Source organism: Aulonocara stuartgranti, assembly GCF_965226115.1.
Source record: "Aulonocara stuartgranti genome assembly, chromosome: 16".
NCBI lineage: Eukaryota > Metazoa > Chordata > Actinopteri > Cichliformes > Cichlidae > Aulonocara > Aulonocara stuartgranti.
The window spans coordinates 2,818,449-2,838,281 of NC_138952.1; the positions used below are offsets into that span (position 1 = coordinate 2,818,449).

Consider the following 19,833-nt stretch of genomic DNA (forward strand, 5'->3'; position numbering starts at 1 on the left):
TGTGCTTCATGATTAATGCTTATTAATACTTTATATATACATGAAATTATATTATACTCTATATAACTATATTATATAGGCCCACATACGTGGACGTATAAGCGAATTAGACCCCCAACAATCCCGAACAAGCTTCAACATCAACACTCAGTCTTCTAATTAATCCGTTTGACTTCCCCTAAATTAGGAACGGTCAGTTTGACAGGACTAGCCCTTTAAACGATTCCGCTGAAGAAGGGAACAGTCCATTTCAGTAAAAAAGGGGGTACTCCGTCACTGCCTCGTGGTTTTTATACATTTTAACACCAGAAACACATCCTGGGAAAAGACAGAGGGCTTATATTTTTGTAATAATCATGAACACACATTTAATATCACACTGAAAAACAACATTTAGTCCTTTCGCGTCTCAACAGTAAAACCATTGTCCACCCCTTCGGGGGCGCATCTATTTTTAGCATCAGCTGTTGCAATACAAAGATTAGCTACTCGGCGTATTGTTTCGTAGATGTGGGCAGTTCACTCTCGTCTGAGGCGAAAGGGCGGCGGTGGTTTGAAGTCGAGCTGGAGGATGAGGAGAAACATGTCGGTGTGAGGACACGTCGCCGTTGCGCCAGAGGGAAGCTCGTTGTAGGTGAGTGTGAGACTCTAGAGGTCGTGAATGCGGGCGTCGGTGTTCCCGCGGGTGAAATCTGCCGTTAACGCGAAAGCCAACAACTTACTGTAGCCTAGCTAACAGCCACAGGATTACTTCGAGTAATGACAGCACGGCAGGCGGTCGGCGGGGATTAGCTCGCTGTAAATGAGCGTACGACCTACCGCATCACATTTGCGGAATTTCCTTTTTCAGTGCAAACTTGAAGAAAAGGATGAAGCAGCCGAAATCCGTTATTCAGGGGCGGTTACTGTCGGCGTCCTCACACTCAGGCAGGCCCTGGCTCCGTGTGTCAGACGTTTCCAGCAGGGAAGAGTCATAAACACAGTGTTTGCCTTTTCTCTTACTCTATTTCTTTATTTCCAGCAGCTGTGTACACACACACACACACACACACACACACACACACACACACACACACAGTGGTGTCCGGCTGTGAGGCAGAAATCGTGTGCAGATTTAACCGCTGGACAGAGAGAACAGAGAGATTCTTCATACATCAAATCATAGGATGAGATCATTCAGAAGCACCAGTCAGCCTGCAGACAGACACACACACACACACACACACACACACACACACACACACACACACACACACACACCACTATTAATAGCAAAGTGAAATCATCAGTTCATTAGGCTGTCTGGAGACAGATCCCTCTTTATCTTTTCATCAGAACTTCAGAGAAAGGCCAAACCCTTCTCCTCTCTCCTTCTCCACCTCCCTCTGCTCCTCATGAGGATGATGGTGGTGGGCACAGTGCTTGATGCTTTTCTGACTTTTTCTGAACAGTTTTGTGACGTTTCATGCAGGTAAATTACATTCAGATGGCTGCAGACTAGATTGACCAGGTGTCCAGCTTTATGTGGGACTTCACAGCCTTTATCCTCTGTCCCCGTCATGTACTGAGATGGTATCCTTCATGCTTGATTAGGTCCAGCAGTGATTCCCAAATGATTGCAACTGCACAAAAAGTACATGAAAGGCCATAATGAGGATGAAGCTGGTCACTTGACTCCGTAGAGAAAACTCAGACCAAAATCACCCACACACACACACACACACACACACAACTGTCAGGTCAGACTTCTGCTTGAGGGTTTCATTTACTGGGCTGAGTGAACTGATGCAAGCTAAAGAGCCAGAGCTCTCTGAGAGCAACTTTGTGTCCTGTGACCCAACATTAGATGTGGACCACAGGAAGTAAGCGAGAGAGAGAGAGAGAGTGTGTGTGTGTGTGTGTGTGTGTGTTAAAGACAAGTCCAAATACTGGTGGGCACTCCATGTCAGTGGATTTAAAAAAATTAATAAAACTGAGTGACAAAGAATGGAAAAAGTACTTGGAAGTGAACAAAACCTTTGGAAAGTAACTTGTTTTGCCTGTATTTTTGCTCGTGGATGTTTTATTATTTCACAATATCGAGTCTTGCAGGAAAAGCACGCCTCTGGAGATGTGCTGATTTATGGATGCAACTGTACTGAAGCCCAGCAATAAACTACACACTTTAAGTCGTATTGAGATAGAAGAAACGGGAGCTACACGAGTGTAAAAACAAGCCCGAGTTTCTCTTTATGCTCATGATTTAACGGAAGAATTGCACAATTAAAATAAAAATCACTATTTTATGCAGGTTATTGAGGCTGTAATCTGCATTATTTGCAGATTATCCATCATTTTTACTATGTGAGGTATGCAAATAAGGTATTACTGGTAAATGGGGGATGTAATGACTCTTCCCAAACCAGTTTAGTTCCTACCTGGGCCACACTTACCCAGTCTTAATTAATAATGGATTGGATTTATATAGCACTTTTCAAGGCACCTAAAGCGCTTTACAATGCCACTATTCATTCACTCTCACATTCACACACTGGTGGAGGCAGCTACAGTTGTAGCCACACCAGGGGCAGACTGACAGAAGCGAGGCTGCCATATCGCAGCCCTCTGGCCAACAGGTAGGGTAAAGTGTCTTGCCCACGGACACAACGACCAGGACAGAGAGCGATCCCGGGGATCGAACCGGCGACCTTCCGGTTACAGATGCGCTTCCCAACCTCCTTGGCCACGGTTGCCCGGTTTGAAACACTTCCCTGCTCTGTCATATGATTTCAAAACCTCAAGAAGGTGATGTTGAAAACACTCGTGAGGCTGCACAACAGGACTTTCCTAACTGATGGGCGGTGACATTAGTCACAGATACTCTCATTTTATATTGACTAGCAAGCAAATTGACAAATTTAATCACAAAGCACAGACAACGTTATATTTGTGTTTCTGAGATCGCCCTTCTATTTCATGAGCTGTATGCAGTGTAGTGACCACTAAAACTGTTGCGTAATCAAATATTAAAAAAAACCAAACAAACTTTAAAAGCATTTCATCTTTCTTCTAGTACAAAGACGCACTGCAAACATCACATTTAAAGCTGCTCCCTGACAGCAGTTTGCATGCTCTGTTATGGTAACACCAAGCCGCCGCGCCCCGGAGCTGCTTTGATTTATGACAGGAGCGTGTCTCTGTACTGGGAGTGACTCTGGATCAAACTGACACACATTGTTGAAAATTTATGGATTATTTTGTTTTTTCAGGCTGCACATCATCTGTTTGTGCAGTTTATGTTTAAATCGGGTCACCAACAATGCTCTGAGACCAGAGGCTGCTAAGTGGTTGTGACCTGCAATCATGTGATTAGTCATTTAGCGAGCTGTTCGCACTTTGTCCTCTCAGCCGTGGGGTGTTTGAGATCTGAGCGTGAAACGTGTTACTGGAGGAAATGCGTCGAAGGCGGGAGACTTTGATTGATGTGTTCCTGTTGGAGGCAGTCGTACAGTAAAACACCGACTGCCAGAATGAGTTTAAAGCATCTGACTGTGAAGTGTAATTATCAAAGCCTGCTGCTGCTTAAATAATCATTACTTTGAAGCAGTCTCAGCTGTGCAATAAGACGCTGGCTTGGGGATAGCATCTTACTCCACACGGAGGCTGCACGTTCGGTTTCTGTGCAGCTTTTGCTGCGTCTGCACGAGTCCCGCGTTTTGGAAAAGGTTCTGGAAATGGTGCTGAGCCAGTTCTAGCTTGAAAACAGAGCTTGTTTTTAGTGTTGATGGGCAGAGACAGTCTTTTGAAAACCATTACTCATGTGCTTCCTGGCTGGATGGTGTCAGTCACTACATATCCTTCCCAGCATCCCCACACCCCTTACATGACCCTTTCCAGAAAAGTCCTGTACTGCAACTACTCCCACCCAGTCTGTCTCACACAAACATTTTAAAGTGCCCAGTGTACATGACTGGCTGTGTGATTATTCCACAGTCACCCCCTTAAATGCTCCTCGCCTCCCCCTGGCCCCCCACCCAGGGGGAGGCGAGGATGGTGGGAACGTAACCTGTGAGCTGACCTCAGATCGCTGTTCTCCTCCAGCTATAATATGGCTTTAACTTCACTTTTCTCTCATCTTCATTTCTGCTCTGTTCGTTCTGGCTTCGAGCTGCTTGGTTGGTAAAATACACGGTGGTGAGGTAACACACCGCCGTGTATTTTACCAACCAAGCAGCTCGCTCGGCCATTAAAGGCTCGAGCCACAGATATGTCCTGAACCAGTCGGCGTGATGCTTGTCCTTGGACTGTGGCGTTACCTTAATAATGTTAGCGTTTCCTGTTTGAGGATTAACACTGTTAACATGAGACTCACTGGCTGTTTGCACTTGTTTTTTTTTTTTTTGCAGCCTGATGTTTATTATTTTGTCCCTGAGCAGGTTTGTGTATTTAGATTTTTGGCTAGATGGCAGGACTGTCACACATTATAAATGGTGGGAGCTGTGCAGTGCCTTCTCTCCCAGATTGAACAGGTGAGATCCACACTGCTGTTATTTTAAGCCGACTGATTATAGACTGGTGTCGTAAACCCCCGCCTCTGTTCAAAGATGGTCGCTCACAGTGGACATAGATGGCTTCTTTCACTCCTCTTTACAACCATCTGTCCTCTCTGTCCAAAATGTGAACATTGGCATCCTCGAAAGAGTGTCCTTTATCCTTAAGATGCAGATGGACTGCTGAGTCTTGTCCTGTGGAGGTGGCTCTTCTGTGTTGTGCCATGCGCTTGTGAAGTGGCTGTTTGGTCTCTCCAATGTAGAGGTCTGAGCATTCCTCGCTGCACTGTACAGCATACACCACATTGTTAAGTTTGTGTTTTGGCGTTTTGTCTTTCGGGTGAACCAGTTTCTGTCTGAGCGTGTTGCTGGGTCTGAAATACACTGGGATGTCATGCTTGGAGAAAACTCTCCTGAGTTTCTCTGATACACTGGCTACATAGGGGATGACAATGTTGTTGCGTCTGTCCTTCTTATCCTCCCTCGCTGGTGTCTGGTCTTCTTTTCTGTGCCTCTTTGCTGACTTTAAGAACGCCCATTTAGGATAGCCGCAGGTTTTGAGTGCTTCCTTTACATGTGTGTGTTCCTTCTTTTTCCCTTCAGGCTTAGAGGGAACATGTTCTGCCCGGTGGTGTAGGGTCCTGATTACTCCAAGTTTGTGTTCCAAAGGGTGATGGGAGTCAAAGAGGAGGTACTGGTCTGTGTGTGTGGGCTTCCGGTAAACTTCGATGTTGAGTTTGCCGTTCTCTTCAATGTGCACAGCGCAGTCCAGGAAAGGCAAACAGTTGTCCTTTGTGTCTTCCCTGGTGAACTTGATGTTCTTATCCACAGCGTTAATGTGCGCAGTGAAGGATTCCACTTCTTGTGTCTTGATTTTGATGGGTCGGGCACTGATTTCACCCCGTTGGGGAGTTATCTGTGGATGGATTCAGTGGCGGGCAGTTCTATGGTGAATTACTGCTTTTCCTGCTTTTTGAACCCTGTTTCTCAACAAAAAGTTAGTTTCAACATAAACGATTATTATTCTTGATCAACTTCAGCAAAATGTAAATTTTCGAAATGGATAAGTTAAAACGTTAAAGTGGAATCTGTGTGGACTTTATCGCATGTTTAACTTGGTGAATTATGGTTTAACACTTCATCTGATTGATGAGTGTTGATATCAGCAGTACAGTGCAGACCGGGGCGTGCACTGCTGTGTTCCTTCTGTGAGTTATGGAGCTGCTTTGTTCCCACGTGAAGAGGGAAATCCCTTGATCCTTTCCCAACAGCAACTAGCCACGTCTCGAGCCCAGGGAGACTTTCTGCGAGGGCAGAATATGAGGCTCAAAACACACCAGCTTCATCCATTTTCTGTGTAAATGCACACACCAGCAGAGTGTAAGCAGATGTGCTGCAGATTTACTGGCTGTGTGAGGGATGAGGGGGGGAAACGGCATTTTATGGTCAGCTGGGGCTGCCGAGTTCGGTGAAGACATGAGCGAGTGCTCCTGTTTGTGTCCCACAGGGTATTTACTGAAATCATAGTTGTTGTGATTTAATTTTGTGGTTTTTGGACTCGTGTAATGGGACACACTGTAGAAAACTGTAGTTGTAACGTGCAGTTGGGTGTACTTTTAACAACTTGGAATGAATGTGGGAGGAAATGCTTTTAGAACAAGTGAGAAATCAAAGGTGTGTCTTATTTTGAAAGAATCTATTAAAGGAGTGAACGACTTTCTCGTGTAGCCCAGTGGGAAACTGACATGAGTTTGGGTTAGAGTTGGATTGTTGAACCTTAAACCTGCCTTCTAGGATTTCTTTAGGATTATAAACCATGACTGCTTTCTTAGCATAATTCCTCCCCTAAAATCATAATGTTATAAATACAACAGGGATGGTTTTCCACAGAGGAATGCATGTGTGATCTGAGCACAACTTTCATGTTTCTTCTTTGTCACTTAATACGAGTAGGCAGTAAACCAGCTGCCTTACTGAGACAGTCTCTCATCCTGAACTCCTGCTCTGCAGCTTTAAGGACAAAACTGGTTTTGAGGGTAGATGATGAAGGACTGTCGCAACAACAACCTGACCAGTGAGCGAGCTGCTCACAAATGCACAAGAATGGAGAGTAGAAGGGCCTCGCACAGCTGATTGGAAAACACGTCAACACTTAACTTAGCAGTCGAAGATGACGTTCTCACAGACAGACAAATCTATATTTAAAAAACAAACAAACCCTTTGATGCTAATGCTTCCCGGCCATATATTATATTATATTTTGCTACGGTTGGCTAGTTAGCATCTCTGTCCTGCAGCTGATGCCAGGTTTGAGTAAAACACAAGTACAGTCTGTTTAAAGTGAAGTGAAGTGATACCTCAGAAGTGTCAGCAGATACTGTTTTGGGTGGTTTGTAACACGTTGTCCTTATTTTACAAATTTAACACACTTCTCTTGAACACATCAAACATTTTAGTCCTCATGTTATCGCTCTCTTTTTCTCGATGCATGTTATTGTCCAAAAGTCAGGCGAAGGTTAAGGGTTATTTGTCTCTTTTGTGCTGGGGTTAAGTGGTTTGGCTAGTTTGTAATAAACAGATTCTCCACAGAGTCTTCTGTGTGGTTTCTGATGTCACCTGTCGTTCTGTTTTTCTAAGGCACAGATGCAGTTGTAGGGAGATGCCACCAAATAGTCTAAGAGTGAAATCAAGATGAACCTGATAAGGTTTAGATGTGAGTTGGTTTCATCGAGAACACCAAATGTATGACTGGTGTAAAAACCACAGCTGTAATGTGTGCTGTGGTTTCAGAGTGCTTCATGAGGTTATTTGTTTTTCTTCAGTCATAGATGGCTTTTAAAGTGGAATAGACACCTATTTTGTGGCTTTGACAGCCATCCAGACATCTAAACGACTGAAGAGTTTATTTTTATTTTTTTGTTTTAACATCAGGAATTTGACTCAATCTTTTTGCTTAACCTGGCTTGGCATTGCAAAGGAAGGAAACATCTTCCTTCCCTCCATTGTGCTGCAGGAAAGGATGGACTTTAGCCAGCTGACAGCTGTTTCCTGCACGATGGAGGAGGAATGGGTGTGTGGGTGGTAGGAGTGTTGATGCTAGTGGGTGAATGTTTCTCTTTTTTTATGCTTTTATCTCTTGCTGCAGTTTAATTAAAACTGTAAATCTGCAGGTTTCGTTGTAATGTGAAAGTCTGGTTTTAATTTTATGTGTTATATGTATTTGGATGGCTTTGGGTGCATGTTTTAATATCTTTGCAATAAAATTTCATATACTTAATGTTACCAATAAAATGACCTTGGAGCAAATTTCTCTTTATGAACATTGGAGGTGTTTCATTTCTAGCCAAAGAGTCTGGAATGATATCAAAATAATAAGAACCATTTGGATAATTTATTTTATTTATGTTGAGGAAAGCTCCCCAAACTAATGTTTGTTTTTTGTTTGTTTGTTTTTAAAAAGGGTACATCTTATTTAAATTTGTTAATTTTTAAAAATATTTGGTATCTACAGATTAGCAGTGCTGGTATCATCAAATCAGCTTTTATAACATCAGCAGACACACTTTTTTTTTTTTTTCTGTGGAAAAATCCTTTAAGTTTGGAGCTGTGTGGGGATTTTCCTGCACGTGCCTCATGTTTCAACATTCTAATGAGATTCATATCTGGGTCTTTTTTTGCTTTTGAGCCATTCCAGTGTGGATTTGCCAGCGTGCTTAGGATCATTAGCCTGTTACAAGGTCTACTTGGAGTTCAACTTCAGCTTTGATACTCATGGCCTCAAATTTTCCTCAGATGCTTCCCAATACAAAAAAAATGAATAGTTGAGTCAACGACTGAGAGCTGTCCAGAGGCAGCAAAACAATCCAGAACAATAAGATTTCCTATCGTCATGCTTCAGTTACTGGCAAAACGACTCTCTCTGATTGTTCTGTTTCAAAAGGCCTGCTCTTTGTACCCTCAAGATCAAACTGCAGATTTACTCCAACGCTCTTTCTGGACAGAAAGGCCTCTTTGGCAGGTTATCTTCATGCACACTCTTAAAAGATTGCAGATGCTTTTTCTTTATAAGCAGCAGTTGGAAGAGCGACCTGTAGAGCCTGTGATGAAATTCTGGGGCTCCATGGTGGTTATTTGTCTGACATGTGAAAGATTCTAGGTTTGGGAGGGGATGACACACAAACCCGGTCTCATGGGCGTTGGTCACTCCTAGTAATGGTTCCAAGCACAGGTAAATGGGAGGGTTGCATTAGGAAGGGCACGCAGAGGAAAATGCAAATTTATTAAAGCTCACCCGTCCTGAGCATCTGCCTCTGTCACACCAACCCTGTGCATGTCCTCCTTCATTACATCCATGAAGCTTCTCGGTGCTCTTCATCTTTTCCTCCTCTAACCTCTAACTTTGTCCTCAAACTGCTCGAGCCAAGCGGTCCCTCTGATCGACTTGTTTCTGGTCACCCCAGATTTATCACACACATCTCCAAGCTTCCGATGGCTCTGGGTTGGACTGAAGGTTGGCAGCGTCTGGGCTGACTGTGGCTGTAATTTGGGTGTTGTGAATGATGAGGAAAAGTTGGTTCCAACCTGTGCAGATCTAATTCCATGAAGGAAGTGTTGTGCGATTATTTGTCTGCTCTAGGGCTGCCACAAACGATCATTTTGATAGTCGACTAGTCACCGATTATTTTTGCGATTAGTCGACTAATCAGATCATCATCCATTGGACGTAAAACTACAGCTTATTGCACCAGCAGCATCTGCTCTTATATAACTATCATTAGCTTACAGCTTTAAGTGTTTAAGGTCTGTGCTAACTAAAAATAAAGACAAGATGATAGTTTATTAAATTTTAATGACATTTGCAGATTGTTTCGGTGCAGTTTAATAAACTCATTGCTATCTAAAATATAACAGGACACCGGAGTAAATTCTCCAGCATCTCACACTTCTGATAATCAGCTGTCTGCTTGACGTTTATTCAGCTGTGTAAAAACTTTAACTTTAATCTCAGACAAACCGATTTACTCAGGAACAAATAAAACACTGAAAAAAGCCAAACAACATTTTTAAGTTATCTAAGTGACTCATATATATTTAACCTGAGTAGCGAAAGACGGCGGTGGGTTTGAAAACGATTTGCGGGGAGTCCGGTGTTCTCACGGCGCTAGTGACCTAGCCCCCGGCTCGCTAACGAGCCAGTGGGTAACAGACGTCTCCGAAAACGTCGGAGCGCTTTTGAAAATATGTGGTGTCCTGATAAACTGAGCAGATATTTGAGGTTTACACAGCTACATTCTCGCCTGAAAATATGTTAAACGTTTATTTTGTGACCCAGAAAGAATAATAAGAGTAATATTAAAACTAACTAGCTGCCGCCATTGTTGGAAACTGCGCTGGGCCGCGCTATGAATTCTGGGACACAGCTGCTTCTTCTTCTTCTTCTTCGGGGTTTAACGGTAGCTGACATCCTTGTACATGCAATGCTGCCATCTTCTGTTTCAGTCCGTTATTACACTCTTAAATCCTGCCACTTATTCCTGCGTCTTTTGTGATCTTACAAAGCTTCAAATGACGCGTTGACTATTAAATCAGTCGTCGACGATTTTGATAGTCGACGTAATCGTGACTAGTCGACAAATCGTGGCAGCCCTAGTCTGCTCAGATTATTTTTAAAAAACTGTTTTAATTGTATGCCTGGAGTTAAGAGCAGTCAGTGTCACGCATCAAAAACAGGAAGCGAACTAAAGCGGCTCTCTGTGCAGCGACTCAACACCATGCTACAACATTTCTGTCAACTTTGTCCTCGTACGGCCCGACTTCCTCCGCCTCACTCCTGCTTCCGATTTCTCTCACCCGCTTTCCCGCTCTCCTCTCGTGACTCATTCTTTGTAGATTTGGGAGCTTCGAGGACAGCTGTGGTCTGAACTTTCTGCCACGACAGACTGAGATAGCACGGTGGATATTAAAGCTCCAGCAACAAGGCGATGCCTGATTCGAAGCACATAATCTTACGACTGAGTAGCAAACAGGCTGTTCTCCTGTGGTTTAAGTGCAGAATGCCTCTGAATGATTTGATATACTGAGCACTGACGCCTCTCCCACAGAAAGCTTCAGTTTAACCCCTTAATGTTGAAGTTCATTTTTGTTCTTAAAAAGTAATTAGAAGCTCCAGCTGTACATCTGTGTTTGAGCCGTCATATTTCTGTGGCTTTGTTGTCGTCATTCATTTAGTTTTGACTTGTGAAGCACACGCAGGAAAGCTTCCCACTTAGATTTAAAATGTGCCAGCTTACAAAGATGCCATATGCACGCTCTAATGGTCGTCTGTTTCACGCAGCAGCAGAATGACAGCATTTTCTTTTTTGTATTTTAGAGGAAAGCTCTTAATTTGAAACCGAAGTATTTTGCTTGGCAGGGATTTTCCTGTGTGGTGGTTTTAGCTGCTTGCAAAGGAAGCGCTCGCCTATGATTGTGTGTATGTGTCGAGAGAGAGAGAGAGAGAGCGCTCTACCTGATGCTGCTTAAGTGACTCAATGTTCGTATGTTGATTCATGGTTTTCTTAACTACTGCAGAATATTTTAATAGGGTTATCTGCTATAAAAAGCCAGGCCAGGAAAATCGCCTTCATGTTTTTATCCTTGGTTACTTTGACACAGTCATCTGCTGTGATGCTCACACGTGTCAGCTTTGTTTCTATACATGGATATAAAAATATAGACATGTACTGAGACAGAAATATTCTAATTCTGATCATTTGAGTCAAAATTGAATCGGGAGCTTGTGAATCAGAATTGAATCAATTATAAAAATCGGCGACGATACCCAGCCCTAGCTTGTGTTGTCGCTGCTTTGGGCTTTCAGCCCGTGAGCACATGCCGCTGAGCTTGTTCCTCTGGTGGGTGCAGCTCTGGGACGAACTTACTGTTACTCAGCTATGAAAATAATCCAGCGTGAGCCGAGCTGAACTCTGCCTTTTGGCCTCTCTTGCTCTAGTTTTCCCATCTTTGTTTTTCCTCTTTCTGCTTTGATCTACATCTCCTGGCTGTGCTCTGTCTCCATGGTGATGTAAAACCAGCCTGGGGGGGGGGAAATAAAAATCTTAACACATCTCTGGCTTGTTCTCTCTCTCCCTCCCTCCCTTTGTTGTCAATCCCTCGTCTCCCTCACTTGGTTCTGCATTTCAGCCAGCCAGGTGCGTCTCGTCAGCCACCTGCTATCCTACCTACTTCCCACCTTTACCGCCACTGTAGAGGGTAGCCATGGCAACCAGCGCCGTGCCAAGTGACAACCTGCCAACGTACAAGCTGGTGGTGGTGGGGGATGGGGGTGTCGGGAAGAGTGCCCTCACCATCCAGTTTTTCCAGAAGATCTTCGTGCCAGACTACGATCCCACGATTGAGGACTCGTATCTTAAACACACAGAAATAGACGGACAGTGGGCCATACTGGACGGTGAGTTCCAAAGAACCAGACAGCTTGTAAATCTTCTATGCTTCTTATTTTTCCCTCCTCTTGTTTCAGTCAGCACAACACATCCATCATCGTGCCACAAGTTAACATTTGTTATTGTTCTTCTTTTGCCCGTAATTACAATCCTGCGGCAGCTGTCTACACTGAGCTTTATATAAAACATCAGCTGTGGTTTTTCCATGTGAGAGAAACTGTGTACAATTCCATAATTTTATCCTTTCCCTTTATAATTACTCAATTTATATTTAAAGGATGCAAAAACACCTGAAAAACAGATCATTTCTAAATTGTTCTATCATTGAATATGTTCAGTCTTTTATAAGTGAACTTCTGACCTTTGCAAAGAGAAAATGTCACTTTGTGATGCAACTGTTACGCAAGCGTGTAGCTAAGCCATGAATGCACTCAAGATAAGGACAGTGGCCCACAGACCCACGTAGATGTACAAATGTGTTTCTCCCAGTGTGCAGCGATTGTGCTCGTGGGGGGGCATGAAACTAAAACTCACATGTTGTAGTGACAGGACGTCCACAGTGGCTCTGATAAAAATCACATTTTAAATACTACTGATGTTTGTGTGTGGATCAGTTTTGTTTTAGTCTGATGTATTTTTAATGAACGTATGCATGTTCAAAGTGCAATCCTTGCATCAGATGATGCTCGTGGAGTATTTCGTGTACTTGTGTGATTTAAGTGAAGAGCCCTGAGACCCTTCTCAGTGTATTAATGCATTTGTCCCGACATGGACACAGTACTGGACACGGCCGGTCAGGAGGAGTTCAGTGCAATGAGGGAGCAGTACATGAGGACGGGAGACGGCTTCCTGATCGTCTTCTCGGTGACGGACAAGGCCAGCTTTGAACACGTTGACCGATTCCATCAACTCATACTACGGGTCAAAGACAGGTAGGAGCAGAAAAATAAACACTTGGACAACAAAATAAAATATTCTTGCAAAGTCTTTTGCAGCCCCTCTTTTCTTTGTTTCTCTTGGAGCAAGTTTTGCAGCTAGTTATTAAAACATGGCTTTAATAACTAGCTGACTACGTCATAGCAGTGAGCCTTATCAGCTGAAGATTATACAAAGAAATGAATGCACGGTGCGCTTACTGTATCAGTGCATTATAAGCATTTGTTTATCCATATATAGGCAGTTTAAACTTTTTCAAGTTTAAACTCCCACACTTTTCCAAGTGGGCATTTTTTTTACAGTGTGTTACATGAGAGCACAGAGGATAGTATTTTTTGGGTGGAGAGAATCACTTTTTAGTGTGTTGGTGACTGAACCTGTTTCTTGGCTTTGGCTGCACTGGGGGGTTTCAGAAGTCCTCAGTCAGAGGATGGTTACTGCTAACATGGTGCCAAGCAACCTGAGACGGTATTTAATCATGAGAAACGCTTGAAATCACTGGTGCCACGAACGTTGATTGCACTGTGTGAAAGTTGGAGGCAAGTTGTATGTAGTTTATTTTATTGAACCTTTTCTTTATACTGTTAATCTCATTCAGTATAAATGTCTCATTACACCGTCAGACAGATCTGTGTCAGACTGTGTCATAAATGTGCAGTCAGGGCTGTCTGTGTCATGTTTGGTCCAAAGGGAGACAAAGAACTGAAATGTTGTGAAGTAAATTTTGCCTTAGATGTCATATATAGCATCCGATTAGGTTCCCCTTTCCATTTAAGGCACATGTTATCTTCCAGAGAGTCTTGGTCTCTGTCCTAGTGTGCCCTTATGAACACAAAGGGTACGCAGTTCAAAAGGTTTGTTTGCAAAAGCTATACGAGCAGTCTGGAAAGCACCAACATTTCAACTGAAAGTCTGTGTGAACCACTCTGTTAAATATAGCAAAAGAGGAAGTAGTTCATCATATTCATTAAAGACCAAACTTTGCCCTCGCTGACTCGGGCCGCGCTGAGGGGTATGGTTATCATGTGATTTAAGGGCGGTTGAAGATGAAGGTCTCCTCCTTTCCTCGCTCTTGCTCACACCGACGGAACATCAGTTATTTCCAAAGCTGAAATCTGTCGTCGTCAGTTCTCGACCGTGACTGACAAATAAAACTGAGTCACACGCAGGAAATGGAAAAACAAAAAAACGGAACTGAACGAGTTGGAGTCTGTCAAAATTTGCGCTCATCAGCAGCTGATCTATCCCAAATTAAACATGGCCTGTTTTTTAGTGTGTTAGCGTTTCAAATGCAAGCGAGAATTAGTCATATCCTCCTATGACTAAGCATTCAAGGCTGTTTGAAACATCTGTACGCATCGATAAAATATTCAGTAATACAGCGATGCATTGCATCTCGACTCTGTGTCCTTATCGTCTCAGGGAGGCCTTCCCCATGGTGCTGGTCGCAAACAAAGTGGACTTGGTCCACCTAAGAAAAGTCACAACTGACCAGGGGCAGGAGATGGCTGCAAAGCATAATGTAAGTAGTCTTTCCTTAATCACGTGTCCCTGATGACTTATTACCGCCTACAAACAGCATCAGGGTTTTTGAATTATGCAAAGCTTTAAGTTTCAGTGTTTTCATGTTAGTCTGTAATAAACACAGGCTGTGTACGGGGGCAGAAAAGACCAGCGTTCAAGGAAATGAGCAAATGGCATTTATAGGCCTGCAAGCTGTTTAGACAGGCAACAGTTCTAAATGCGATTAATGCTTAATCATTATTGGTCTTTCAGAACCATCACAGACTTGAACTGCACATTACTGTAAACTTAAACACCTGACTGAGCTGCTCATGTTTCATATTTGTTTCCTCAGATAACTTATATTGAAACCAGTGCCAAGGACCCCCCAATGAACGTGGACAAAGCCTTTCATGAACTGGTTCGTGTTATAAGGTAACCTGAGGACCTTCAGATCTTTGAAATAAATACGCTGGGATAGGGATGCACTTTATGTAAAGATGGGTCACCACTGCGTGAAAGGCAGCACTTCATTAAAACAGATGGAACAAAAATCGTGGTACCGCCTGTGAGTGCAGGTTAAAACTGCAAAGGAACGCCGACGTGTTCCCGTCTCATTAAAGATGAAGTGAGGTTTGTTTTACAAGACACGAATTTCGGATTCTTTTACAAAATCCTCCCGACAACAGCGCTCTGTCCTAAAGGCGTGTGAGATGGTGTGGAGGGGGTATTAGTTTGAATGCTATATACCTATGTGGTATGTGACTTTTGTTGCCATGATGCCAGGTCTCTCTTGGAAATGAGATTTTTCATCTCAATGAGATTTTTTTACCTGGATAAATAAAGGATTTAAAAAAAAAATGCCATTGGCTAATATGCACATCTGTGACGGTGCTGTTAATTATAAACTTGGTAAAAGGGTTTTGGATCAAAGAGGCATAGATGATACCAAAACACAAAACATGACTATGCAGCTCTAATTAAAGGAGTCTGATCTGCAGTCACCTATAACAAACAGCATGGCAAAGAAAACTTCAAAACTCTGGAGCAGCTGAAATCTCATATCAAGCAACAGTAAAAATGCATCAGCTGGCCATAAAGCTAAAGTGATGCAACGCAGCGCAACGCTGGACTGTGAAAGTGTTTTTAGGAAGGATGGGGGAAAAAAAAGGGGGGGGGGGGGGAGAAACAAGACCAAAGCCACTTCCTGTCTTGACCCGTGTAATTTCAGAAGAATTTGGTTTTTGTATGTGGTCACATCCTGTTTATAAGTCTGGCCGAACACTCCGAAGGGCGACAAGTAATCCCTCTCGTGGTGTCGGGGCTTCGTGCTCGTTACACAGCAGCAGATCAGTGCGTTCTCTCACACGTTATTAAAAAAAGACGATTACTAGACTTGTGGAAAGCTCTTATTGTGCGTTTGCCAGCTTGTAGCTGACTCATGAGAAAACTCTTCCTTTGCAACACATTTGGAGCTCGATGAATCAACACTGCCCTCCTGTGGTCATACTTTAGACATCCAGTCACCAGGGAGGTTCACAGAATATTGAATGATCTGCCCTGAGCACTCATGAAATGCTATACTTAATCAGCAACAGCCAGTGCATTGATTTATGGATTTATGGGTTCTTTTATAGCAGTGGACTCGGCTCTGTCTCGATTCTGGAGACATGAGCACAGGAAAACATTAGACACACAAGCCTGGAGCTCAGTAAAAACAGTGCAAAGGTTATAAAAAGAGTTTTATTAAAGGGGCGTAATGTACTAGTTCAGGGGGATCATTGCAATTATCTGCTGTTTTTAAATTTGATTCCCACTACTCGGCGTCAGAAATGGAAATCAAAAGTAAAACTTGGGAAATTGACCTTGTGGGTAAAATTTGGAGATTAAAATGACGATTTCCTGAGCTGGAGAAAAATGATCATTTATATGAGATAATTCTAAAGTACAAAGTTAAAGTTTTGCTTTCAAATGATTAAAAAAGAGGTTTATGCCTTTTCTTCTTCTTTTTTGCTGCCTGCAGACAACAGGTCCCAGAGAGAAACCAGAAGAAGAAAAAGAAGATGAAGTGGAGGGCGGAGCGTTCCACGGCCTCCCACAGGTTCCACTGCGCCATATTGTGACCAAGCTCATCATCTCCATCATCTATCACACGCGCGCACACACACACGCACACACACCAACAAACCTTTGGATGTCAGGGAACTCCCCAGCAGTGGTCAAACTACGGGAGCACAAAAGGGACTGGGGGTTGGTTGAGGAATGACTCGATGGATCCAGGAAGGATGAAATTGATCTGAAATGTTGGACTCGGCCCCTCACGATGCCTCGGACTGAGCGCTACGCCTGCCCCCCTCACTATATGGTCCTTTTCAAAGGTTTTTCTTCTTTCTTTGAGAACCTCTCCCCATCTGTACTCGTCCCTGAAATGCATAGTTATCTAATTTATGAACTTACTATGAAACGTGGCACAAGACAACAAACTGTCCGGGAAAGACAGGGGTCAGAATCACCTTGGACTTGGAACCTTTTGTCCTCTTGAGCAAGGGAAGGAAAAGCAGCGGTGTTTGTGGTTTTGACTCCCAGCAGTCTGTCCCCACGCACCTTCAATTCCGGTGGGAAAAGCTCCGACGTGATGCCCGACGAGGCCGGCTTTGGATCCCTGTTCTCTTTCTGCAGAGCGGACGAAGCCGAGAGTGGTGACAATAGATGTTGTGCAGTGTCGTCGATACGTGGACGGTGAGCCCAGTGAGTATAGTGAGCGTGAACATTGTGGTGATGTGGTTTGGAAATGTCAGTTTGGAGGGCGGCGAGAGGGCAAGTGAAAGAAACGTGTCACATGTGTCAGTGAATGCTACGAGCAGATCAGCAAGTGTTTGATTATTGTTAAAGAGAATACTGAGACCGGTTGGCGTGGCGATCTGTTAAAGGCCTTGTTTACACTCTTACGCGGGACTAGTTTCTCACGTGCAAACAGACGGCACCAGGAGCCACTTTGTCTCGAAGTGTTTGACGGTTGGTTCGGTTGCCTCTTCAGTCGTCGTCGGTAACGAGTGCAATCTGTTAAGTACTGTACGATCAGCTGTCCTGATACTTTTCTTTTCCTCCCATGTTTTTATAGCTGAAATATTACAGAAAAATATGATTATATTTGATATTAAAAAAACAAACTGTGGCAATGTAAAGAGATTCAGTGCTGTTTTACAGAAGCTCTCCAGGAAAGTCTTAATGAAATAGAATAAGGGATAACGAGAGCTTCGTGATTTGCGCTGGCCACTAACCAAAACCATGTGATGTCACTTTATTTCAGTCTACAGGCTGTTCAGACTGCACCACTGAATTCAGGACTACGTCATAAGATAAATCTGTGTGGGGGGTAAAAACGGTAACCTGGGAATGTGTCGGCGGCGCTCCCAGGGCTGAAAGCCATGTTAGCTTAGCCACAGACCACGGTTAGGTGTAGGGAAACTGCACACTAGAAGCAACAACACGCTCAGTGACTCGGTGCTCGTGGTCGTGCGGTGGATAGGAATGTACAGTTTAATAATATACGAAATGGCTCGTACTGTTAACGCACTAAAGTTTCAGCTGACACTTTGCTCTCTGGATGAATACGGACTCTTGAAGGAAGGAGTGCATCTTTTTTTTTTTTTTTTCTTTTTGCACTTTTAATACGATTTCTCACTTTCCTATCGGCATGTTGTTTTCTTTCTGAATCAGTAATAGAAGCGAGGAGCACGGTAACAACGTCTGAATGTAAAAATAGGGAAAACGAAGCGAGCTGATAGGTGTCGTAACGCTGGGTGCCTGTTGCCTCTGTGGTGATTGTAACAGAGTAAAACTAGGATGGGACTAAAAATATTCAAAAGGTATTTAAAAAAACGTTGTTCGGTATTCAGTTTTGAATTTAAGAAGGCTGCCCGTGAAAAATCATTTATTAAATGACAAATTCACCTGAGCGTGGAAGTGGGAATCGCCCTCTGCTAAAGGAGGAATACAACATTGACAGTACTGATCGACATTTACTGATCAGGAGTTTCCAGAAAAGGACTCCAGCTATTACAGAAGCAACAGACTCCAGGAAAAAAGAAGAAAAACCGAATGTGTTGAAAATGTTGCATCATGTGTGTTTGATACCATTTTGTATTATTGATATGAATCTTGTGTGTTTTATAAGGAATTAAATAATTTATTACTGTCTGTTACCTCAGTGTGTCCCAGACCTGGACAAAGAAAAAAAGCTCCCCACTGTGTGTGTTTTTCAAATTTCCTGGTGAGGCTCGTGCTAAACTAAGCAAACTACCTGCTGGTATCTGTTTTTTGTCCAGAAACATTTGATTGCTGCCTTTCTCGGGTTGATCAAAATCCCTGAGGAATCCTGAAAGGGCGATTGTGAGTAAATGAAGAGCTTCTGTTTAAATTATGTAACAGATTTCAGTTTTATACATCCCGAAACTTTGTAAGTGAATGAAGGTGGAAACTTTTACATTTGGTTTGCAAAAAAGGAGTTTTCACAAGTTGTGTAACGTGTTTTTTGGCAGGTCTGTTGTGTTCTAACTGGCTGTGTCAGACTGAGGCGCTAGACGAGGCACAATCTGTGGCCTTCTTCTCTAGCCTCAGGGGTCGATTATATTTCAATAAAATAAATAACAGGACTGTGATTTATCTTTTTAGACACTTTTTGGGTGGGTGGGGTGGATCCGTAGAATATGCAGTACTCTCCTGATCATGTGATCAGAGTGGCGTTCAGCGGCTGCTCGTGTTTCCTGTCGCCTTGCTCGCTCAGCAGAAGCTCCCCTCATTAATCTTCAGAGACGTCACACTCCATCGACTTCAACTGTGAGAATGCTGAAAGCTTCACTTTTGCCTCGTTGGCAAAAAAAGCCTGTCCAAATTCCTCGGAGGGGATTTGGCCAGGTTGGCACACAGAACAAGTCCTGCATGTAAATCATTCATAGTCCTGTTCCTGCACAGGTGAACTGGGAAGAGGCTGCTCAGTGTGAGTCCAGGTGGACGAGCAGTGAGTCATGCCCCCAACATTAAATGATCAGGACATGAAGCAGAAAAGGTCATCTTTGCCGTAACTAGAAGATTGTTTCTGCTTTAATGACGCTCTAAACTCAGTGTTTTTGCACACTTACATGAATAAATGAGAGAAAAATGAACCACATTCTGCTTTGATTTAAAATGCATCACCACTGCTCACCACTGGGGGTCAGTACTTCACTGTCGCTACAGTGGTACCAAAAGCTTTGCCAAGCACACCTTTGCATTGTGAGCAAACCCACAGACTGCTTCAAGGACCCACCCCCCCAAAATGGACAAATTCAGAATTAAAATGGCAAAAATCTCAAGTTCTCCGAGTAGTTTGAAAACTCACAAATAAGTCATTTATATGGAAATAGAAAAATACCAAAGTGAGG

General features: G+C 43.3%; 1 protein-coding gene across 1 annotated transcript; it reads left to right on the forward strand.

Moving 5' to 3' along the window:
• The first annotated feature begins 481 nt into the window (after positions 1-481).
• mrasa (muscle RAS oncogene homolog a) lies at positions 482-19,071 on the forward strand. The gene is made up of 6 exons (XM_082507148.1): positions 482-634; positions 11,712-11,979; positions 12,750-12,903; positions 14,330-14,429; positions 14,766-14,845; positions 16,434-19,071. The coding sequence occupies exons 2-6, from the start codon at positions 11,787-11,789 to the stop codon at positions 16,531-16,533; spliced, it is 627 nt and encodes a 208-aa protein (XP_082363274.1). The 5' UTR covers positions 482-634; positions 11,712-11,786; the 3' UTR covers positions 16,534-19,071.
• The last annotated feature ends 762 nt before the right edge of the window (positions 19,072-19,833 follow it).